Source organism: Dromiciops gliroides, chromosome 2 (assembly GCF_019393635.1).
Source record: "Dromiciops gliroides isolate mDroGli1 chromosome 2, mDroGli1.pri, whole genome shotgun sequence".
Classification (NCBI taxonomy): Eukaryota; Metazoa; Chordata; class Mammalia; order Microbiotheria; family Microbiotheriidae; genus Dromiciops; species Dromiciops gliroides.
The window spans coordinates 274,243,467-274,269,202 of record NC_057862.1 but is presented as its reverse complement, the minus strand read 5'-3'; the positions used below and the strand labels follow the sequence as shown (position 1 = coordinate 274,269,202).

Here is a 25,736-nt window from a genome sequence, read left to right as displayed (position 1 = left end):
AAATTTGTAAGTAGCAAGAGCTGAATTCATTTGACATTAAGCACTATTTTTTTAAAAATTACTTTGAAGAAATACTTCCTATAAAATATAAACTACCATATTGGTCAACTTCTTATTTAATCTTTTAAAAGCTTTTCTTTGAAATCCATTCCCTCCCCTAGATAACAAAGTGGCTTATCCCCTCTTAACCCAGAGTTAACATTTACCATTTACTCCTTGATGGAACATAAGAGTTTCTAAATCTCCCTATCTAGAAATTTTCACCCATAGATATTCTGCCTATAGTATAACAGGGTTTATTTGTTTGTTTGCTTGTTTGTTTTTTAGAGAATGCTACATGATCAAGGGAAAGCTGTGAATATTTATTATATTCTGTTTTATGGAATCTGAAATTTACCCATAAGAACTATTCTCAGTTAACAAGCATTTATTATTCTATGCCTACCATGTCCCAGGCATACAGTAGATAGACTCCCTGCAGATCACTGACCTAAGTTAGGATTTTCTGTTTGTTTTCAAGAGTACTGATTTACAAACCAGATTGCAGTTCTTATACTGTCTAATCTCAAAGACAATACACAGAATACTGCGAAACTACGTTGACCTGCATGTCTGAACAGGGGTCTTTTGAAGTTAAGGATAGGGAAAAGAATTGAAACGATTCTCTCTTCCTTCCTTCTTAGTTCACTTTCCTCTACTTCTAGAGAAGGAGAATAAAAGTAAAATAGAGGTAGCTGTAAAGAAAGATCAAGAAGAGTTTCTACCCCCATTCAGAAGAAATAGAACTAAATTATGAAATCTTTTTTTAAAAGGACCAATCCAATTTGGATTGATTTTTAGCAACAAGGATTTACTTTCTTGTTAGTCTTCCAACAATCAGAAATCCAATTAACCAAAAGACCCCCATCTCCTGAGTATTCTGAGTAAATATAAAATACAATTCCTCTTCAGTACCCCTCTTCTAAATTCCTGAATTGATATTAATAACAAATGGAAAGATTTTGTTCAGAAAGTGTCCCTGCATGGAAGCTGTACAGTCCTACCTGGATGGCACAGTTGATAGAGCACTGGGCATGAAGTCAGGAAAAACTGAGTTCAAATCCAGCTGTGTGACCAGATTCTCTCTGCCTCCATTTGCTCAACTATAAAATGGAAGTAATAATAGCACCCACAACTCAGGGTAGATGTGAGAATTAAATGAGATAATATTTGTAAAGCGCTTAGTACAGTGCCTTAAACATAGTAAAGGCCAATTAACTGCTATAGCTAAGTATAGTTGCCAATTCTAGTTCTGTCACTGTTGCTGTATGACCTCAAATAAGTGACTCTATCTCTTGATGGCACATTTTTCATTTGGAAAATGGGGAAATCATGCAATCATAAGACAACTCTTTCTCACCATGCTTCTTTATTGGACCATAAAAATGAGAGACAGTGTTGCATAATGGATAAAGACCTTGAAGACCTGTGCTCACGTTTAGCCTTTGACACTTATTGGCTGTGTGAAGTCTGGCAAGCCATTTAGCCTCTAGGTGTTCTAAGCAATTCTCTCAGATTATGTGTTACAGAGAAGGTGGTAACCTGTATCGATAGAAGTTTCTCCAAATCAAACTGTCCTATATCAATGAAATTAGGTCCAGACCCTATTACAATCCTCCTTCTTAGATCTGGCCTAAAAAGAGGTAATAATTCTGCTTTATTCATTTTAATAAATCTGTAATAGTAAATTGAGATCTAACCCTAAACTAAAAGCTTAATGTGATTACATTTACAAAAATAATACTATTCCAATATGACTCACCAGATGGGAATTGTTGAAAGGCAAAGGTCCTATAAATCCATTTCATTAATACGCATCACTTCTAAAACAATAAGTACTTACCTGGCAAGCTTGCTGAGGCCAAGGAGTTGTTTGTTAGGAAGATAACCTATATGAACCTGTTGAGTAGAAAACCATTAATTAAATTAAAATATTGTACTATTGCAAATAATGAACCAGTTATTATAAAGTAAATACATAAGGATACTTGGAACTAACATCTAAAAATCTAGATTACCTAGGAAGCCATGTATTTTTGCATGTACCAAAAAGATTAAGGGTAGGTGAAGGTGGGGGACCAAAAAGATAAGAAATAAGTCCAAGAGAATTCAAGTCTCTTACTTATCAAATATGATGATACTATTTTTGCCATGATAAGTTAAACTTATGGGGCATTTTTCAGAGACTATGTCCACAAAACTAATATTCTTATGTACCTGGGAAAATATAAGTAACAGTAAGTCCCTTTCATTTAAAAAATATAAATGTATCCCATTCTATTTAATAGAGTAACCTATGACTGGGCAAAGCCATTCTTGCACTGAATGCTACCATATAATGTAAAAGGGGGATTTGGTCCCTATTTTCCCATCTCACTTGGTGTACTCAGAGGACATAGTCAGTTTTAATGTTATTCTTTTACCAAAAAAATGAATACCTCTTTCTGAGTTAGCAATATCATTGGGCAAGCAACAAAATTGGCCTCTGCGTTGTAGGGCTTTAAAGAGGTAAACCATGGTATCATTTTAGCCGTTCAGGTTAGTCTAAGATATAGCCAGCAATCGAGGAAGAACCTCTGGGCAGAGAACATGGGATTTTCTTTCTTTCCCCCTCCCTATGGGCCATAGTTATCAAGGAATAATATTTATCTACTTATCATAGTTATCTACTTGCCCAGAAAGAGACACCTTTCTTAGCAGTTGGAAAATCAGTTCTAAAGAGTCTGAGGCAGAATTGAGGAGGCAAGAGACAAATGCTTCAGAAAGACACTCATCTAGTTTAGAAACAGTTTCAAAGGGTGGGGCCTCTGGAGACAGAGAAGAGAGCTGCCTATAGACTTCAGAGCATCCTATCCCTAGCAATCAAAAGAGTCACTCTTTAGAAGAAAATGGATTCTGGAAACTCACATGAGTCACTTGCCCACCAGAGATATTTCTACCAGAGTCATTAGGACTCCAAAAAGAGAGAAAGAAGCTGTGAACCACTTGGGTTCCCTACAAATATGCTTCACTACCACTGTGATCTGGCAATCAACAAACACTTATTCAGTGCTTTCTATATTCAGGGCACTATGCTTAAGCCCTGTGTCAGGACACAGAAACAGCTTCTGCCCTCAAGAAACTAACATACTAATGGAGGAACCAAGAGACAAATCAAATAGACACAGAGTAGATGGAAGACAAGCTTAGATAAGACTCCAGTGACTGGGGGAGTGGGGATGGACTCGTGAAGATAGAGGCATTTGAGTAGTGTCTTGAAAAAAGCCAGGGATGTGAAGAGCCAGAGGCGAGGAAGGGAAGCACTCTGGGCATGGGGAATAGCCAGTACAAAGGCAGAAAGATGAAAGTTGAGCATCATGCAAAAGAACAGCAAGTAAGTTGATGTAGCTGGCTTATAGCATGCATAGATGAGATTTATGTGACAAGATGGAAAGGGAGGAGGGGACCAGGTTAGGAAGAGCCTTAAATACCACAGAGGACTTTATATTTGATCTTGGAAATAATATGGAGAAGCTTGGGACAGTGCAGCCTGGAAACAGTGCCCCACCTTAAGAAGGAGTTAAAAGTCAAGTAAAAGACAGGCAAGATGAGCAGACAGAGAAAGATGGGGACCATAGAAAGTTTCTTTAATGACAAGTAAGACCGAGGTGTACCCTCAGAAGCGGATAGCAACATCAGGGCTCCTACATCCAAAGCTTCCAGGAAAAATATGAATTGGTCTCAGTCCATAGAGGCACTCAAAAAGGACTTTGAAAATAAAGGAAATAATATGGAGCCACTGGGGTTTACTGAGGTTTACCGATGGTGACATGATCAAATTTACACCTTAGAAAATCCACTTTGATAGCTGAGCAAAGTATATATTGCGATGAGGAGAGATTTGAGTCAGGGTGACAAATGAAAAAGTTATTGTGATAGTGCAGGGAAGACGTAATGGAAGCTTGGAATATTGTAGTGAGTGGAGAGAAGGGGACCTATATGAGGGATATTGTGATGGTTAAAGTGATAAGATTTGGCACTGGATTGGCAATGTGGGAGTAGGATAGTGGTGCCCTCAATAGTAACAAGGAAGTCTGGAAGAGAGGGAGAAGGGTAGATGTGAGTTCTGGTTTGGACATGGTTCAGTAAAAGATGCCAATGGGACATGAATTTGGAACTGTCCAATTGGAGATGTGAGATTGGAGCTCAGAAGAGACACTATGGCTAGATTTGTAGATCTGTGAATCATCTGCATAAAAATGAGAAGCTGAGGAGATTACTGAGAGTGACAGCATAGAGGGGAAAAGGGACACTTACTAGGTTTGTGATCCGAGGCAAGTCAGTTCACCTTTTGTGGGCTTTAGTTTCCTCATCTGTAAAATGAAGGGGTTGGGGGGGGGCAGCTAGGTGGCACAGTGGATAGAGCACTGGCCCTGGAGTCAGGAGTACCTGAGTTCAAATCCAGCCTCAGACACTTAACATTTACTAGCTATGTGACCCTGGGCAAGTCACTTAACCCCCATTGCCTCACCAAAAAAAAAAAAAAAAGTGAAGGGGTTGGACACTATTGCCTTTAAATCCAATACTAAAAGTTTGATTCTGTGACCCAAGAGAAGAGGTTCTAGGACAGAACCATAAGAAGAGAACCGAGAAAGGAGCAGCATCACCAAAACACAGGAGAAAATTACCAAGAAGGTGATCAACACTGTCAAATGCATGTGCTCACTCTTCCCTCTGTGGATACGCTGTGGGTCTCATTGGAGAGTGTACCTCAGATGGATGGTAGGAAAGTTTTACAGCTACCATTCTTCCTATGCCATTTTAGTAAATTTCTTTGCTTAGAGCTGATTGCATCTGCAGACTGTTAATGGGAAGGACAACAGTGGAGGTCTGTGAGTGATAGTTTTAGAAGCAGGCATGCAGGGGGTTCCCTATAACCTGACAGTAGTAGCCACAGTTAAAGTTTGATTTGCGGCCCTCTAACAGCTGCCATCTTCTGGACTAAGGAAGCAAGATGAACTTTCACCTATTCTTCATGAATACAGGTCCTATCCATGTTAAGTCTTTACAGAGAGGAAGTGTAGTGTGCTGGTTAAGTGCTCCCCTTGGAGTCAGGAAGACCTTGGTTCCGCCTCTGCCACATACTGGTTGAATAACCCTGGAAGAGCCCCAAGCATTGACATCTAAAATGTTAAGAGAACATATTTAATTTTTATGTTTGATATTGAAATAAGCCGGTTAGGTCAGGCCCTTTTTATGTGGTGGAAGAGAGGAGGGGAGAGAGAAATTTGTAGATAAAGACTAGGGAGACTGAATAGCCAATAAGTACAACCCCTGACTCTAATTCTATCGACTCCCATACTTTGCCTTATCTGCTTAATTTAGTACTAATACACTTCAAAAGGTATATAGTGCTGACTGCACCAGCCCTTGGTATAAAACCCCAGGGATCTCTAACATAGATGGTTCATTAAGATCCTGTTATTTGGCCAGATAGGGCTAATCCTCGGATTCAGCTTCTTATGTACCAGGTCAAACTGGGAATCCCAATTATTGTAAGAAAAGTGCTGATATAACATTTTTGTAAGAGAGAGTGTAATACATCCATTAAATCAGTGTGTATACTATCAGTAACCCCTCTGGTTAGGTCAATGGCATGTGGTATTGTCTACATTCCTTACAACTTGAACCTAAAAATACTAAGTATAAAACATGGGAATTCTCTGAATGCTCACTCTCACAGGGTTAAAGAAAACACCATTTTACTGTTCGTGTAAAGGATAATTAGTTGACCCAAGAGTTTCACTGAGCTTAAGAGTACAACACTTTATTCCAGAGATGTGTTCATAGGCATTGTAACAGCAAGCTACTTAAAAGATCACCTAGTACGATTTCTTCAATTTAGACTTGCAGAAAATGAGGACCACAGAGGCTAAATGACTTACTTGCTCAAGGATACACAGAGAGTAAGTAATAAAGATAATATTCAAACCCAGATCATTTAATAACCAATTAATGGCTCCATCATTTTACCTCCCAATCAGAGGCAGATTAGGATCCATTCATTTAGCCAATATTTGTTGAACAGCTTTATGGCATAATTTAGATCTAGTCCAGTTTGATTACTACTTCATTTGATCCCTGAAGTATTAGAAATATACCTAGATAAGCACTCACTCCTATTAGCTTTTTGTTCGGGCAACCAAAGAGCTGATAACGAAAAAGACATCTTACTAAGAAAAACAGAAAATTACAGTGTTGTTGTTTGTCCTTCGTTTTTTTAAGAAGACCAATGACATCACAATATTGGAGTCACAGAGCAGTGTGTTGCCTGTGGATCATCAGTCCAAAACAAGTTCAGAAGGAACTGCCACAAATCAGGCACCAGTGTTCTCCTAGAACATTTAGAGCGGAAGTGGCTCTGGATCTGTACAGATCGCATCTAATTTGTGCTTCTATGATTCTGCTCTGTTCATAGAGTACAGTGTCTTCTTTGCTGCAGACACTCAATGCTGGATGGTCCTGTTGCCAGTGTTTCCCACATCTCACAGTCAATATTAAAGTTCTTTGGAGATACCTTGAGAGTATTCTCATTACTTCTCCTTCTGACCACTATGTCTGAGCGCTTACCTTGTATGAGCTCTCTGTAAAATAATCTTTTGGATGTGTTTGGCATGGGAACTTTGTGGCCAGCCCACTGGCATTGCACTCTCTGCAATAGAGTTTGAATGCTTGGCAGTTCAGCTCTAGAGAGGCCCTTAGTGTCCAATTCCTTATCTTGCCTGTTGATCTTCAGGATCTTCCTGAGATGATTAAAATGGAAGTCGTTCAGTTTCCGAGCTAGGAGGCTGTCTAGGTTTCACAGGCATACAATGGTGTGTAGCACTATGGCTTGGCAGACCTTCAGTTTGGTGTGCAGCTTGATCCCTATGCTCTCCCACACTTTCTCTTGGAGCCTCCTAAACACTGAGCTAGCTCTGGCAATGCATGCCTCAACTTCATCATCTATGTGGATAGCCCTGGAGAACGTACTGCCAACATAAGTCTCTGTCCACAGCATTCAAAATTTCTCCATTTACTGTGACCAGTGGTTCTAGCAATGGATGGTGCAGTGCTGGTGTTTTCTTGGTGTTGGTTTTCAGGCCAAAATTAGTACAAACGGCAGAGATTCAATTCATACTCTGTTGCATCTTGACCTCAGAGGCTGCACTGAGTGCACACTCATCTGCAAACAAAGTCATGCACCGACTCTCTCTACTTTGGCCTGGTCTTGGCTTGTAAACCTTTTCAAGTTAAATAGTTTACCTTCAGTATAGAAGCTGATCTTGATGCCATTTTCATCCTCATTGAAGGTGTCTGACAATATCACAGAAGACATCATGCTAAAGAGCATGGGAGCAAGCACACAGCCCTGCTTCACACTCCACTAGTGACTGGGAAAACATGAGGGCATTGTCTTTTATCCAGAATATATGTGAGCGTGCCATCATGGAGCTGGCATACAATGCCAACAAACTTCTCTGGGCAACGCAATTTTGCCATGACTGTCAGGATAAAAGGCTTTGGTCAGGTTGACAAACATTGTGTACAGACCTCTGTTCTGATCCTGGCATTTCTCCTGGAGTTTTAGGGCAGCAAACACCATGGTGACTGTTCCACGGCCTTTTCTGAAGCCAAACTAATTCTGGGGTAGATGACCATCTTCCAGAGGACTTTGACAAGGTTCTTGCCATCAGTGACTAGAAAAGAGATCACCCTATGGTTAACACAGGACAGCCTGTTTCCTTTTCTTTTATAGAGATGGACAAAGGGGGCATCCTTGAACTCCTGGGAATAACTTCCTCTTGCCATATAATGCAGACTTCAGTCAGCTTCTGTATGAGCAATAGACCCCTTGCCTTGTAGATCTCTGCTGGGATGGAATCAGCACCAGGCGTTTTGCCACAAGAATGAAGTTTGATGGAATTCAGTATTTCTTCTTCAGTTGGAGTTTCAACTAGAGAGGAACTGATTATAACCTGAGACATATGATTAATGGCTTCAGGACTGATTGATGACGATCTTTATGTTCAGCCCATCTCTCCAGGACTGTGTCGTTGTCACTGATCAGAGTGGCTCCATCAGTACTAAGTATCTGAGTGTAAAGTTGTTGTCTGTAAAGGCTAAAATTCTAGTTAGACTGTCTAAAAATCTAATGAGTGGTCGCCAATAAATTAGAAGCTTTAGCTAGAGTTTAGACTTTTAAGTATTTATTAAGGAGCATAAGAATTTGGTGAGGAGAAAGAGGCCAAGATGCCTTCATCTATCTATCTAAGGGAGCTAGCATCTCAGCTCCACTCCATACAAGGTCCTGGTGAAAGAGAAAGCCCCTCGCTCCTTCCTCCTCCCAGAAACCTCTCAAAACAGGAAAAAGGGTCGTCTACACACACAGCTCCAAGGTAATTGCCTGATAGCTTTGATCAATAGTACCCACGAGCAAACGTCACTTCCTGATGCCAAGGCCACATGGCTATGTCCTCAGGCCAGAGCTCACAAAATGTTCCCCCCAGCAGGCGGCATTATTCCAACTCTCACAATAGTCTTCATAGCATCCTAGAAGTACTTGGGATTATTGCTGAATCTCATTTGCCTTCTTGCTGAGGCAAGAATCCCACATCTCTCTAAGTTTCACTTGTACTTTGTTTTTGATGAAGTGAAACACCACCAAGCTCCTGCTAATGAGCTCTATGGAAGTCTTGTTTCTTGTTTCTCAGTTAGCAGCTTCTAAATTCCCCCATTATTTTCATCAAACCAATCCTCATGTTTACAGGTGTTCTGGTCCAAATGAGCAAATACAGTGCTATATACCAAGTCTCTGAAAGCTGCCCACTTTCTTCAGTTCCACTGTTGCTGACTCAGCTTTCCCTCCAAGTCAGCAATTAACTTTTCACACACAGAGAAACTCTCTAGCCTGTTAACACTGAGTCTCTTTGTCTTGAGGCCTCTGTTTTTACTTCATGCAAATGTTTATCTTGGAGAGGATGAGTCTTCACCTTCACCACTCTCACATCCTGTCTGTCTCTTCTCTTGACAATGATGTAGTTGGGTGTAAGGGATGTTCAGGGAGAACCAGTACTTCTGGCAAAGAGTTTGCCAAGGCCTTTTGGGGCTCCTCACCCGCCTTTGGTGTCTACCTGTCACCTAACTCTCACCTGTGGCTCTAAGAATCTGTTACATGCATGGTGGCCACACCCCAAGTACAAAGTCTAGGAATATGGGCCAAACCAGGTTGAAGGTACCCTATAGGCCTCAAACCTGTCTGTGAGTTAAGGGGATGTCTATCCAATCATGTGAAGACCTCTCCTGGAGGAACAGGTGAACAAGAATAATTTTGTTCCAGTGGCCATGAAGGCACTGTGGAGTGCTCAGAATTTGGTCAGACATAGAAGATGCCAAGATCATCCACTGCTACCCAGGCAATAGCCAGTCATCTTAACTTCTGTCTTGCCACTGGACCCCAGTGACACTGGACGAGAGACTGACCACTGTGCAACTCTGCCTCACTGAAATCAAATTCATGCACAAGTCAAGACTTCACTCATCATCTATTACTTTATCCCATAGCAATGGGAAAGTGATTAAGTGGCAGGTTGCAGACACACTGGGAGATATAGTCACAATTCTACACATAGGCAGCCCAAGCTATGGAGTCATCTTCTCACTAGACCAAAGCAACAGTGGAATTTGGCAGCCCCCTTGGCGTCTGCATAGCCCTTTTAAGAACTACACTGCTCACCTAATTGTGGAAGGAAGGAGCTAAAAACGGTGCCCTAAAAATTTTCTGCTTTATCCAAATCCTGCAGGTAGGGATCTCACCCTGAAGTTGAAACAAAAAATAAAACAATTTTTGCAAGGATGATTCAACTCATCATTGGTAGATATGTGCACACTTTTGGACAACATGAAATTTAGTAGAACTGAGAGATGAACAGCTCTTGTTATGAGAGAACTCAGAAAGTACTGTTCTCAATTAGCAGCCCTGAGTGAAATAGGGCTGGCAAACAAAGGCCAGACAACTGAAGTCAGAGCTAGATACACGTTTTTTTGGAGTGACCACTGTGGTGAAGAACACTGAAGCAGGTGTAGGTTTCAGATACAATCTAGTCAGCAAGGCTTCATGGCTCCCAAAAGGAGGCTCATGACAACACAATTGCCACTTGCAGAGAAGTGCAACACTACCATCATGAATGCATATGTTCCCGCCATGATGAACCCTGATGATGTCAAAGAAAAATTCCATGAAGACTTGGAGATGCCCATCATCCATGTGACAAAAAAAAGACATATAATTCTGGTTGAATTTAATACCAGAGAAGGCACAGACTATGAGACAGGGCAAGGAGTCCTTGGGAAGAATGGAGTCAGAAACAGCAATAGAAATGGTCACTAATGAAGTCTTGTGCATCTCATGACCAGAATTCTCATCACCAATACTGTCGTCTGCCTACCTAACCACAATAACACATCATTGGTGCATCCTCAAAATACCAATGTAATGGGGGTCTGATCACCTGACATGGAGGTAACCTTCCAAATCTTGTTCTTTTTTACTTTTACAGCTTCTCTGATACATGACCCCTTCTCTCCATCTCAAGAGCCACTGCCCTAGTACAGCCTCTCATTACCTGACTTTTGTAATAGCTTTCTAATTGGTCTCCCTGACTCATATTCCCCACTCCAATCTATCTTCAACAGCTGCCAAAGTAATTCTCTTAAAGTACAGGTTTGACCACATAATCCCTGCTTGCCAGTGGTTTCCTATCATGTCCAAATCAAATATAAAACCCTCTGACATTTAAGACTTCACAACCTGGCCCTTTCCTAAGTTTCTAGTGTTCTTACTCCCCTCCATGCATTTGATAGCCCAATCTTAGCTGGTCCTTACACATAATACTCAATCTCTTCTCTGTGGCTTTGCACTGGCAATCCTCCATGTCTGGAATATTCTCTTTCCTTCCCTGGCTCTTGATATCTCTGCCTTTTTTCAGGACTCAATTCAAATCCCATGTTCTGCAGATCTTTCCCTGTCCTTCACCTAGCTAGCACCTTCCCTCTGAGGTTACCATATTTATACCATATGTATGTATCTTGTAGATCACTAGTTATTTTCATGTTATCTTCCCCCATTAGAATATCAATTCTTTTAGGATGCTTCTTTGACTTTCTTAGAGAATCTTTAAAAAATTTAATATCCCTAGTACTTAGCACTGCTCCTAGCACATAGCAGACACCAAATAGATGCTTGTTGACCAACTTACTAACAAACAAAATGAAAACAATCCCCTTGAGGTGCTTATATTATAAAGGGGACATCTGTAGACGGAGCTCCAATTCATTCTTCTTAATTGATTTTATGGGACAAAATCTTTTATTAAATAAAATTAAAGCATTGTTGATTTTTTTATGGATTTAATTCAATGACTAGTGGTTGAAAGGAGACATATTTAGGCTTAAATTCAAGAAAAAGTACCTAAATATTAAACTACCCACTGCCTCAAGAGGTAGTGGTCTCCTCACCTTGAAAGTTTTCAAGTACAGTCTAAGTGACTACATGTAAGGTGGTCCAGTATGTTAAGGGGAAATCTCTTTTGTGTATGAGTTGGACCAGATGTCTACTAATGTCCCCACCAACTCTCAAATTCCATAGTTCTGTAAAGCTATATTTGCCAACTGATAATTTTAAACATCATACCTTAGCAATATTTTAAATGCACAAGATTAATATATACACAATAGTAAAATTAAACAACATGGACTAGGGGAAAGAACCCTGAGCTGAGAGTCAGGAGATGAGGCCAGACACTCTATGCTCTTGAGCAAGTTCTTCAGTTCTGTCTGTATGAGGAAGAGGCCAGAATACTTGATCTTCCAGGTCCATTTCAATTCAAAAATTCTATAATCATAGCAGTTCTATAACAAAATAATAACAACATCCATTTCTTAAGTTAAACATCTTTGGGACGTGGAATTGAAGAAGGCTTATGTCTCAAATTTGATCACTGAAGTTGTATTAGATCCAGTTATGTTTGTTTATATTAGATCAGAACATTGTATGTGTTTCCTTATAAGAAATCATAACATAAGTGTGTTGGGAACAATTCCAGCCATAATATGAAATTCTAGCTTTAAATATGAAAATCTGCTACAAGTCTGATGCTGTGTGTGAAGTTAATATTGCTCTTACCACTGACCATGCAGGTCAGTATTATTCACTTAGGATCATTCATCGCTTGACCAGAATAAAGATGAGAGATTTGCAGAGTCACTGCAGTCACCTTGATTAAAATCCCAATGTAGCCTTTTCAAATCTTTATTGTAACCTATAACATCATAAGACTACTATCTAAGATGCTCAGATTTAATATCAAATGTCTGCCCTGGAGGGTTTTTTGCTGTTCCATGAACTGCTTTGAAATAAAATGCCAAAAACTATTAGATTCATCAGTTGATAAAGGGAGAAGAGGTAGTTTGACTTCTAAATGTTATACACACACATATACATATATACATACACATAGAGGGAACTTTTATTCTAAAGAGAGACTTGAATTTTTTAAAAATTGCTTTAAAATTACTAACTCCAGAGATAAACAAAGACAATAAAAGCACAGTCTCCTTTGAGTAAGAATCAACATTACCTTTCCAACAAATGGTACTAAGTGATGTTCACACATTGAAAACATGTCTATGTCCTTTACAATCACCATCTCATCATGGTCTTCATCAAATATAGCGTCATTCAGGATATCTGAAATTAAATGTTTGTTTTAGTAACATACCTTCCAACTTTGTAAAAAGAATACTGGTAGCAAAATATTGACAACTTCAGTTGTCAATTTTAATCTACATTTTTATGACAGAGACAGAGTCGTCTTATTAACCCCTCTAAGCCATGGTTTATCTAAGGACATTTAATATTATGTCATTCTTCAGACCTTCATTCTAACTAAGAGTCAAATTTCCCCTTGAACATAGTAATACAATGTTTTGAAAAACTCCACTTAAAACTTATTTGGACTATCTCTATCCAGAATGCTAGACACATTGCCAAGATGCCTGGTCCCTAGTTAGAGAGGCCAACAGGAAGTTTTCAGGGATGGGTAGGAGTGTGCTGGAACCAGCTCTAACCAGCTTGCAGAATCGGTTATTAAGTTTTCGGTATAAGCATTTACATCTCAGAAATAAGTAATTGCTACAAATTAAGACTTGATTTGTTGTTTTGTTGATTGTCTAGACTTGAGAGAATGTTAATAATGGATACCCCCTTTTTTTACTCTATATTCATTATTTAAACTCAACAGGAGTTCTGTAGAATTCAAACCCTGAAATGAAGTCATCATCAGACTGGATGATTGAGAGATGAAGATGAAGATGAAGATGATTGATGGTGATGATGAGGAGGAGCATTTATATAGCATTTCAAGGTTTACAAAGTACTTAACATTCATTATCTCACTTGAGGGATAGTAGAAGATGGGGGTACCTATCCTCTTACAGAAAAGACAAGATATTTGATGAGTCACCAAGAAGATGAGCCCCTTATTCAAACTTCCCAATGGCATTGTGGCTCTTGAAAAGGTTAATGACTTCTAGGCACTGAATAAGAATTTAAGTCTAGGTTATCATCCCTAGAGCCACATTTAAATATGTGGTAGAAATTCATTAGAGTGATTGCCAGGATAATTAAAGTTGTAGTGTTCGACGAATTGCTCACCAAAAACTAGAAAGAGGAAACTGAATGAAACTTTTTCATGTCAAACTTCCTTTTCTAAGGAATTAGATTTTCCATTCAAAGTAATCTACCGTAATCATTTCTTTTTTTAAGGCTAGAGAGAAAACAATCTCCCTGTGCTCCAAAATATATTCTGGGGTTTGTCATTTTTGAAATAATCATGACTTAATGAAACTTCAATTATATTTGAAAATCTCCTGGATATGGATATCCAGAAAATAAAAGAACAATTTCTTAAAATGAAGAATAATGAGAAAAAACAGTTAACTGTCAAATGGAATAAAAGCTAAAAAAGTTTTAATTTTATCTTCTCAGGACCAGATCACCTCTATCATCAGTTTGGGCAGAAAGTCCAGTCCTTTAATTAGGAAGAAGCTTCAGCAAGTGACATATACAATGGGTACTACTGATATAATGTGGTTGGGAAATGTTCAAACAATTAATCAACCATTTACTATGTGCCTACTATATGCCAGGTACTGCCCTAAAAGGTGGGGAATCAAAGACAAAAAAACCCCCAACAACCCAACAGTCCCTACTCTCAAGAAGTAAGCATCACACCAGGGAGGACTACATGCACAGAAATACATATACACATATATACACACATGTACATACATAAACACATATCTATATAAGTGATATACTTATTTCCAAAATAAACAAAAGGAGCCCTGGGGAAAGGCACTAGGAAGATCATGTAAGGCTTCATGAAAAAAAAAAAACAACTGGTACTTGAGCAGACTTTTGAAGGAAATAATTGTGAGATGTGAAGGGAAGGAGGAAACACGTTTCAGGTTTAGAGGACATTCAGTACAAAGATGGGAGGTGGAATGTTGAATATGAGGATCGGCAAGAAATTAATCTGTTTGGATCAAAGAGTTAAATGAAGGAAAGTAATCTATAAGACAGGTGGGAAGGGAGATTGGCACCAGGTTGTGAAGAGCTTTAAATGTTAAAAACAGAAAAGTTTTTGATTCTGGAGGCAATGGGAAGTCACTGGAGTTTATTGAGTAGGATCATGATATGGTAACATTCTAGGAAAACGTCTTTGTAAAGGATGGATTGGAGAGGGGAACGATTTGAGGAAGGAAGACCTAATTGGTTTCCCTAATTGGAAGCTACTGCAATAGTCCAAGGTTAGAGGTGACAAAGGACTGAATTTGAGCAGTGCCTATGTAAATATAAAGAAAGGGAAATTTTTATGCTGTGGAGGTAGAAATTAGAAGATTTGGCAACTCGTTGGTTATGCATGGTGAGAGCGGGTTAAAAAAAGACAAAGATAATGTCAAAGTTGCAAAACCTAGGTAATTGGTAGAATGTGGTTAATTACCCTCAACAGAAATAATTTCCTATTCCTCAGAAGTAGGGTGGTTTTCTGGAGAAACACAATAAACCTTATTTTGGAAATGCTGAATTTGAGATGCCTATGGAACAAGTCTGGAATATCCAACAGACAGTTGGTAATGTGGGACTGGAGTTCCAGAAACAAAACAGGGCTGACTATATAAATGTGAGAATCGTCAGCAACAGAGATGATATTTAAGCACACGGGAATGGATGGGGTCACCAAGTAAGAGGGTTAATTACTCATAATATAACAAAGCCACTTATATATAATAATATAGCAAAAACTTGGCAACCGTGCCCCAATTTTTTTCATTAAGATACCTAATTAGGTTTATTTATTCAAGTTATTATTCTTCTGTAGTACAGTTTTTCCATGCTGTATTTACTTATATTTTACTCTAACATGTATATATCTGAAAGCTACCATCTGTAACTAATAAAAAACAAAACAAGATCACAGATTGTTTTAATTTCCTGTCTGCTATCAGCACTGAGTAGGTAACCCTGGAAACCAGGATTTCAGACATCATTTCTTATTATTGGTTATAACCAACAAAAGCCACAGAAAAGTCATCCAGAGCACTCTCCAAGTTAAGGGTTTGTTCATAATAACACAGATATGTCAGCTACAGATTGTATATTTTAAATTGTCATTTGCTGTCATTTTATTGTCATTCTTAAGGAGGAAAACAACCCAAAATCCACAATATATTTTGCCATCTTTTAGGTGCTTCATTTTTAAAGTCTCCTTTTGAAAGTACAGTACAAATTAAGGGTCCACAGGGATTGCCAGACCCTCAACTAAATCATAAAATAGTAGTAATTAAGCTCATTTGGTAATGATTAAAAAACAGAAAAGGAAATCGGTGGAACAGTCTAAATAAGCAAGAAACAAGAACAATAGAAAACAGTAATTCAATATATTACAAAGACAAGCACATTGATTACTGAAAGAACTACTCTTTTTAATGAGAACGACTTCAAAAACTAGAAGGCAGTCTTGTAAAAATTAGGTTTAAAACAGCATCTTGTTATATCATAATAAGCTCAAGTGTATATGTTCTGAATACAAAGGGTCATAACATTAAAAAAAATTAAAAGAAAGATAAGGTACCTTTCACAATTATTGGCCTTCCTAATCTTGATCCTATACTTAACCAGTTCGATATTTTTAATGGTCCTATACTCATGAATCCCTTGCCAAATTCCACCTCTGGATTATTCACACATCTATCTCCTCTGTTCCAACTAACAACACAGTGAACAATGGTGATAGAGGAAGTCAGGCAACAATAATGTCTGGATCGAATACAGATTTTATATTTAATCTCAATTGGTCCCTCAGCACATCAAAACAAACTTTTTCTTCCTCTCACAAAACTAATTTTCTATGGCATTTCCCAGAGTGGCTGTTCCTAGCCTTCTTTGTTATCTTCTCAGGACTCTCTCACAATCCTCCCCCTAGCCTTTCAACAAATGGCTTCACTTCATATTGAGAAAATAGAACTCATTCCCTATGAGTTTCCTCTTCTTCCCATCTCTACATTTCCACAGCTCTTGATGTCATCCTCCATTCTTCCCATCTTTACTCTGGGTTCTTTTGAAAAGACGGCCTTATCTTTATTAAGACACCCCCTATACATGTTGATTTCATACTCTCTTATCTCTTTCAACAGATTACCCCCATAAATCATCCATTCCTTTTTCTCTAATCTTTAATTTTTCCCTTTCTACTGCCTCCTTCCCTGCTACCCTATAAATGTTCCCAGGTCTCTTTCATCTTTAAAAACTTTCACTTGATGTTGACATCTTCTCAAGCCTTTTACCTATATTTCTCTTCTCCTTCTAAACCGCTCATCAGAAAAAGTTGTCTACTTTCACTCTCACCCTTGGAAGTTGTCAATGATCTCTTTATTGCTAAATCCAGTAACCTAATCTTAATCTTCATCAGTCTTGACCTATGTAGCATTTGACACTATTAACTAACCTCTTCTCCTAGATACCTTCTCTTCTCAAGTCTCCATTCATTTCCTAGCCATCTTATTAATTGCTCCTCAGTCTCCTTTGCTGTATCATTATTCATGTTCCACCTCTTCACTGTGGGTGTGCCCCAAGACTCTGTCCTAGACTCTTTTCTTTCTCTATACTTTCTGTCTTGATGACCTTAACAATTTTCATGGATTTACTTATCGGTTCTATGTAAAACCTTGTAGATCAATATGTCAAATGTTTCTCCTAACCCTCAGTTCCATATCACTAATAGATTATTAGATATTTTGAACTGGATGTTCCATTTGCATCTCAAACTCAACATGCACAAAGCAACTAACCCCCCCAAACCTATCCTTCTTCCTAACAGGTATTTCTAATGTGGCCATGCCTATCCTTCTGGGTACCAAGTTTCACAACTTTGGAGTCAACTTCAACTCTTCTTTCTCCTTATCCCACATAGCTAATCAGTTACCAAACCTTGTTGATTCCAGTTCTACAAGATCTCTCCCATTTAGTCCCTTCTTTCATACATCTTCCCCTTCTCTCTACTCACACAGGCACCATCCTAGCTCATGCCTTTATTACTCTGGCCTAGACTGACCTCATTGGTCTATGACTTAAATCTTTGCTCCAATCCATTCTCCACTTAGTTGCCAAAATGGCATATGGAAAGCAAGGGTTTGACCATCTTGACCACTGATCAATGACCTCCAGTGCCTCCCTGTAACTTCTAATATCAAATACAAATGCTTCTGTTTCGAATTTTGAGCCCTTCACAATCTGACATAACCCACATTCCCAAGATCATTATGCACTTTATAGTTCAGCCAAACTGGTTGTCTTGTTATTCCTGACTAGTGAAACACCATCTCATATATACAACGACTACGATTTAAATGAAGCCATTAAAAGGAAGTAGAATTCTGAATAATGGAAAAAATCCTAGAGAGCAGATGATAAAAACTTACCTTTCCTTCATGGCAGAGCCCTGGAGAATAGTAAGACAGAATATTATACACATCATCAAATACAATCAATAAAATGGAAAGTTCTGCTTATTTTTTTTTAAACAAAGGAGTTTTCAGTCTGTAAGGGGGGGAAATATCTATGACGTAAGGACAAAGGGAGTCAATACAAATTTTTTTAAGAAAATATAGTACAACAGGGAATTATAGTGGTCCACTAGTGGCCCATCAACAGTAATGTAAACATTCTATAATATAAGCATTCTATTAAGCATCCATACTATTCTAGGCTAAAAAAGAAAAACACTATGTGGTATTTATCTACCTTTTAAAAAAAACTTGCCTTCTTAAGGATAGATATACATTTATATATCCCTTTTTTTTGGTTGGGGAGAAAACAGTACTGACATGTACTCTGTGAAGAAATGGAACAAAATATATGTAGTGATCATGCACTTTCTTTTTGTTTGTTTGTTTGTGGGGCAATGAAGGTTAAGTGACTTGCCCAGGGTCACACAGCTGGTAAGTGTCAAGTGTCTGAGGTCAGATTTGAACTCAGGGCTTCCTGAATCCAGGGCCAGTGCTTTATCCACCTAGCTGCCCCATTCATGTACTATCTATGGGAAAAGAAATAACTGTCGAAAGATATTTGTTTTGAATGGGTGATTGCAGGAATAATATTGTTGCTCAATGATTATTTCCAAAATAGAGACCCAAAAGGAGGCTAATCAGCTTCCTTTGTGTGTCATCTCATTCAAAGCTCAGTAAATAGGCTAACACGTAAAAGAGAACACAGGGCACTCATCACAATGTTGCTTCCTTATACTGCAAAATGGTTTCAAAACAACTCTGTTCACAAGTATATGAACTATAATGACCATTCACAGGTTATCTGTTTCAATGACTCATCCAATTGATTGCCTAAATCCTCTTGGAGCACCTGATTTCAGACACTGCTTCTAGGTGTCAATCGAAGCATCTGGTGTGGAGCTGCATGTACATGCATCACAAAGCTCCTCTTATCACTGTAATTTAATCATGGGAGATAGTTAAATCACTCCAATTTCTTGGAAAGTACTTTAGAACACACACACCCATCCCTCCCTTTCTGAGCTTGCCCTAAGATAATTTAAACATTGATGCATTTCCTGGTAACTGACTTTTTCCTGCCTCCTTCATCTATGCAATCAGAGAATTTGAGAATTGGGAGGGATCATAGAGATCATCAAATTGCACCCATTCCAAAAGGGAATCTCTCCCCACCCCATGACATATGTGACAAATCCAGCTTCTGATTAAAGATCTTCAAGGTGGCAGAACTCACCACCTCACTTTTGGACAAGTCTAACTGTTTGGAAATGTTTTCTGACATTCACCCTAAATTTGTCTATTTGCCACTTCCAGCCATTGTTCCTGGTTGGCCCTCAGAGACCAAATGTCAGTGCCCTTCAAAATACTTAAACACAGCTATCATTATTCTCTCTCTCCCCATCCCTCCTCTTTTCTTCAGGCTAAATATGTCCTGCGGGGCAGCTAGGTGGCACAGTGGATAGAGCACCTGCCCTGGAGTCAGGAGTACCTGAGTTCAAATCCGGCCTCGGACACTTAACACTTACTAGCTGTGTGACCCTGGGCAAGTCACTTAACCCCAATTGCCTCACTAAAAAAAAAAAATTTTAAATTAAATATGTCCTGCTCCTCCAATCAAACTTCATTATCATGGACTCAAGACCCTTCACCATCCTGATTGCCTTTACTTGGACATTCTACAATGCATTAATGTTTTTCTTAACCATGCCAGTTACTTCCAAATGAGTTCTGACCATTGTGAGGCTTTCACCTCATCTCCTTGATGATATGTCTGTCAGTAAGTCATTTAGCAATTTAGGGAAGGTAAACGGTACAATGGGCCTGGAGTCAGGAAAACCTCTGTTCAAATTTAGCCACCAGACATTTTTTTAGCTGTGTGATCCTGGACAAGCTAATCCTAATCTCTTTTTGCCTCACTTGTAATGGGATAATGATAGTACCTATCTTCCAGGGTGGTTGTGGGAATCAAATTAGATAATAATTGTAAAGAACTTAGCACAGAGTCTGGCACATATTAAGTGATATATAAATGTTAACTATTATCATTAAGGAGCATTTTTTAAAAATTGTTAATTTAGGAAGTAAAACAAGCATTTCCATAACATAGTATACTAAACAAGATGATTGTATATGAAACGGCAAACCTACTATGCACAACTTGTTATTCCTTTCAAATATTCAACAAAAATATGTCAATTTCTTTTTTTTCTTCCCTTCCCTGCCCTCAAGTCATTTATAAAGATTTCTCCTAACCATGTAGTTAGCAAACCAGGAAAGTTACAGTTACAGAAAGCCTACCCATGTTCCATTTTTCCCCCCAAAGTGTTTCTATTATATCTCATCACAATTCTCACAGGAGATTCTCCACCTTCTCCAACATGAGGGATCTGTATCAGTCAAGCAAAGTGATATCCCTGTTACACACACAACACTACCTCTCTGGTCTCTCTATACTAGATGTCCCTCATACCGGCAATGTTCTCCCTACTCCCCTCTGCCTCCTAGCTTCCCTTAGCTTTCTTTTAGACTCAAGTACTTGTGCTTTCTCTTAATTGCAACTAGCAGCACAAAGGTATGTTATTTTTAGAAAAAAAGATTATTTTCCATCCTTTTCAGGAAATTCTAGGTCTTTCTATCTGTAAGCAAAAGGCCCAAATCTAGAAATATCACTCCAAATGGTAGGGGACTATGAACCTCCTAAACAACCCTGGACTACACCTGAACTTGTGACCTTCTAGATACAGAGACCTCAGCCACATGGGGATGGGGCTGAATTACTCTGCTTGAGCACACTCACTGTCATGACTAACATAGGTGGTCAAGGCAGGCTAGAGATTTTTCACCCATTAGAAGAATTGCCTGAATCCTCTCCTCCACGGCTTGTGATCTGTCCCCACTGTTCAATAACTTTTGCTTCCAAAAGGAGATGGAAGTAAAATAAAATAGGCGGTTGTTCATTTCAATTCAACCTCTGAGCACCTTATATGTGCTTAGCACAGACTAGCCTCCATTCCTAGAAAACCCACCTCCCCTTAGAATTCCTACCTTGCTTTAAAGCTATCCAGAAACATAGATTTTCAGATACAGGCAATGTGGTAATTTGTTTTGCTTGATATTCATATCTGTTATAAAGTTGTGGGGTTTTTTTTCCTTTTGCTCAATGGGATGGGGAGAGTAGGCAGTGAGAGAGGAACTAGGGATAAGGTTGTAAAAGAAAAAGGTGGGGAGGGGAAACCAAAGCTTAGCCTGAGTGCCACTTTTTAAATGAGGCCTTTCCTAATCTCTCCCCACCCAACCCTAGTTATTTGTTCCTCCTTCCCTTCCCCCAAATTTCTCTATTTACTCTTTATATATTTTGTATTGACTTATACATGTTTTTTCTCCAACAGGGGCTGTTTTGTTATTGTTGTCTTTGTATCTGAATCACCCAGCATAAAGCCTATTATTAGACACTTCATAAATATTTATTGAGTAGAAGGGAGGCAGAAAATTGGGAAACAATTTTTACAGCCAGTATTTCTGATAAAGGCCGCATTTCTAAAATATATAGGAAACTAAATCAAATTTATAAGAATGTAAGTCAATTGAGAAATGGTCCAAGGAGATGAACAGGCAGTTTTCTGATGAAGAAATCAAAGCTATCTATTCCCATATGAAAAAATGCTCTAAATCACTATTGATCAGAGAAATGCAAATTAAAACAATTCTGAGGTACCACTTCACACCTATCAGATTGGCTAATATGACAAAAAAGGAAAATAATAAATGTTGGAGAAGCTGTGGAAAAAGTGGAACATTGATGCATTGTTGGTGGAGCTGTGAACTGATCCAACCATTCTGGAGAGCAATTTGGAACTATGCCCAAAGGGCTATGGGACTGTTCATACCCTTTGACCCAGTGGTACCACTGGTAGGTCTGTATCCCAAATAAATCATAAAAAAGGGAAAAGGACCCACATGTACCAAAATATTTATATCAGCTCCCTTTGTGGTGGCAAAGAATTGGAAATCGAGGGAATTCCCATCAATTGGGGAATGGCTAAACAAGTTGTGGTATATGAATATAATGGAATAGTATTGTGCTGTAAGAAACAATGAGCAGGAGGAGTTCAGAGAAACCTGGAAGGACTTATGTGAACTGATGCTGACTGAGAGGAGCAGAACTAGGAGAACATTGTACACAGTAACAGCAACATTGTGTGATGAACAATGGTGAAAGACTTGGCTCTTCTCAGCAGTGCAATGATCCAAAACAGTTTCAAAGAACTCACTATAGAAAATGTTCTCAACATCCAGAAAAAAGAACTGTGGATTATGAATGCAGATTGAGCCATACTGTTTCTACTTTGAGGAGGTTTTTTTTCGTTCTTTTTTGAGCTTTTCCCCTTATGCTCTGATTCTTCTTTCACAAGATGACTAATGCAGAAAATATGTTTAATGTGATTATACATATATAACTTATATCAGACTGCTTTCTGTCTTGGGGAGGAGGGAGGGAAGGGAGAGTGGGAGAAAAATTTGGAACTGAAAATCCTATGAAAACAAATGTTGAAAACTATCCTTATATACAAAATAAATAAATTAAAATAATTAAAAATTAAAATAAAAAATATTTATTGAGGCAGGGAGGTGGCACAGTGAATAGAGTACAGGACCTGGAGTTAGGAAGACTTATCTTCCTATGTTCAAATCTGACCTCAGACACTTAATAGCTGTGCGACCCTGGGCAAGTCACTTAACCCTGTTTGCCTCAGTTTCCTCATCTATAAAATAAGCTGGAGAAGGACATGACAAATCACTTCATTATCCTTGCCAAGAGACTTGGACAAGTCTGAAACAACAAATGGAAACAAAAATATTTTTTGGCTTCTTGATAACTGATTAAGCATTCTGCTGAGTGAGAGGGAAATGCAAAATGAATGATATAATCTTAGACTTTAAGCAAGGAACTTGATGTTTTGGGGAGATTAAATATGACAAATATGATAATGATGATAATAATAGGTTTGCAAAATCCCTCCATGAATGTCTTATTTTGTTCTTACAACATCCCTGCAAGGTAGGTGCTAATTATTATCACCATTTTATAGATGAGGAAACTGAGAAAAACAAGTGCCTTACCGAGGGTCACACAGCCAGTAAGTACTTAAGGCTAGATTTGAACTCAAGTCTTCCTGACTCTAGGCTCTTTCCACTGAGCCATCTAGCTGAGTCTTCCTCAAATATGGATAATGTCAATGCTGCTTATTTTATTGATAAGGAAACAAGCTGGAAAAGTTTAGTGTTATGGCCCAAAGTTATATTACTGCTAAGCTAGCTCTTTATGCTAGGTCTTTGGATATGATCATGGGCCAGAATGTATTGGTGTAGGCTACTGTTTTCCAATCTTTGAATGTAAGGACCTCTTTTTAGCAAAAAAAAAAAAAGTTGTAATAGATCCTTGCACATGTACACACACACACACATTAAACTATTAATATCAATTTATTAAGAAATTACATGATGGCAGAAAGCTATCACAAATTCTATAATGTTTTTAAATGAATTTGTATTATATCAATCATGGTAATATATACATTAAAAATATATGTATGTATATACACATGTATACACACACACGTACACATATATAGATAGATATTGTTTTTGTTGTTTAGTCGTGTCTGACTTTTTGGGACATAACTGTGCACAGGGTTTTCTTGGAGTAGTTTGCCATTTCCTTCTCCAGTGTATTCAGGCAAATAGAGGTTAAGTGATTTACCCAGGGCTATAGAACTAACATTCATCTTTGTCTAGATTTGAACTCAGTTCTTCCTGACTCAAGGCCTGACGTTCTATCCACTGAGTTGCTAGCTGCCTCTTACATACATGTGTACACACACATATTTATATGAAATAATATGAGCTATCATGTGGAAGACATGATAATTCACATAGAATCAGAATTGGTTCCATACACAGAGGGAACTTCATACAGATGCTTAAGAGGAACCACAGAGAATTTATCTAGTCCAAGCAAGACCTATGTAAGCATTCTAAAGTCCTTACTTCCCTGCTCCCTATTTTTAAAATACTAAGAAAACATTTTTCTCCATATCCTAGTCTGAAGCCTTTGTACTTGAAAGAGAAACTATATCAATCTTTAAGAATCAAGTTGCTGGGACTGCTAGGTGTTGGAGTGGATAGAGCACTGGCCCTGGAGTCAGGAGTACCTGAGTTCAGATCCAGCCTCAGACACTTAACACTTACTAGCTGTGTGACCCTGGGCAAGTCACTTAACCCCAATTGCCTCACTAAAAAAATAAATAAATAAATAAAATTTAAACAAACAAAAAAAAAGAATCAAGTTGCTAAACTGAAATCTTTTTTGCACCATTCTTTATCAAAGGCCTAACCAGTTTCTAACTCACCCCCATAAACTCAGGAAAGCCTTCCCTTCTTAAATGATCAGGATAATAATCAGACTAAAAAAGGAGAAAGTCTGAATATTTCAGTTAATAGAAGTGTTAATTTACCTTTGACCAGGCAGAAAGGAAAATCCTTGGAAGGAGTAGTGGAAAGAGGGATTGAATGGTTTTAGGAAAATTATTCCCATGGTTGGCATAGTGACATTTTAAGTCATTTTTGTACTGAGACTGTTATCTAAACTCTGAATCCTTCCTTAATCTTTACTCTGGAATTTTGCTCATAATTTAATAATATTATAAATTAAAATTATAAATATTATTAATAACTCCAAAATGGCTTGTGTTAGGGAGATTTTCAAAGGTATGAGTTTACTCTGAGTATTTTTGTTCCCCTCTAGAAGAAAGAAATGCTTAGAAAGGCCATATGTAGGTGGTTGTACTTGAGCCAAGGTTTGAAGGGAGTTAGGGTTCCTAAGAAGTGAAAATAAGGAAGAAGTATATTCCAGGAATGAGGCACAGCCTCATGTGGAGAGATGGACAAGCAAATAATCCAATTTAGCTTGAAGGTAGAGTGACTGAAAGGTAGTAATGCGTTATCAGCCTTGGAAAGGTAGTATGCAGTGTTTTACAAGCCAAAACAGTTTTCTTTTTAGCCTAGAAAGCCATCATAGTTTTTTGAGTAGAGAATTGACCTGATCAGACACATACTTTTAGGAATAACATTTTGGCAGCTGTAAGGAGGACAAATTGGAAAGGGAAGAACATGGAGTCGCAAAGACCAATTGAGAGACCACAATAATAGTCAAGGCAAGAAGTGATAAGAAATGGATTCAAGAGATGTTACAGAGGCAGAATTAACAGGGCTTACCAACTGACTGTATATGAGAGGTGAGGGAAAGGGAAGTGTCAAAGACTACTCCAAGGTTCCAAGCTTGGGTGATGAAAAGGATGATGGTATCTGTAGGGTACCATGGCTTTAGCTGTATGGCTGGGTCTCACAAGGAAAAATTTGACCTTGTATGAGTGCATGAGAATCTTTTAGGCACACTACCATCATGTTAGCCCATCCTTGACAATCTTAGAGACTTTCTTATCAATGGTTTCCCAGGGAAGTATAGGTGGAGTATGGGATCCAAGACATGC

The 25,736-nt window shown here is 38.4% G+C and overlaps 1 protein-coding gene across 1 annotated transcript in view; it reads right to left on the bottom strand.

The window, feature by feature from the left end:
- The window catches only part of GCH1 (GTP cyclohydrolase 1), a 79,280-nt gene that overhangs the window by 7,882 nt on the left and 45,662 nt on the right, over positions 1–25,736 (bottom strand). Inside the window, 2 exon segments of the mRNA XM_043986578.1 lie at positions 1,883–1,938; positions 12,696–12,805. Coding sequence (XP_043842513.1) covers positions 1,883–1,938; positions 12,696–12,805 — 166 coding nt within the window.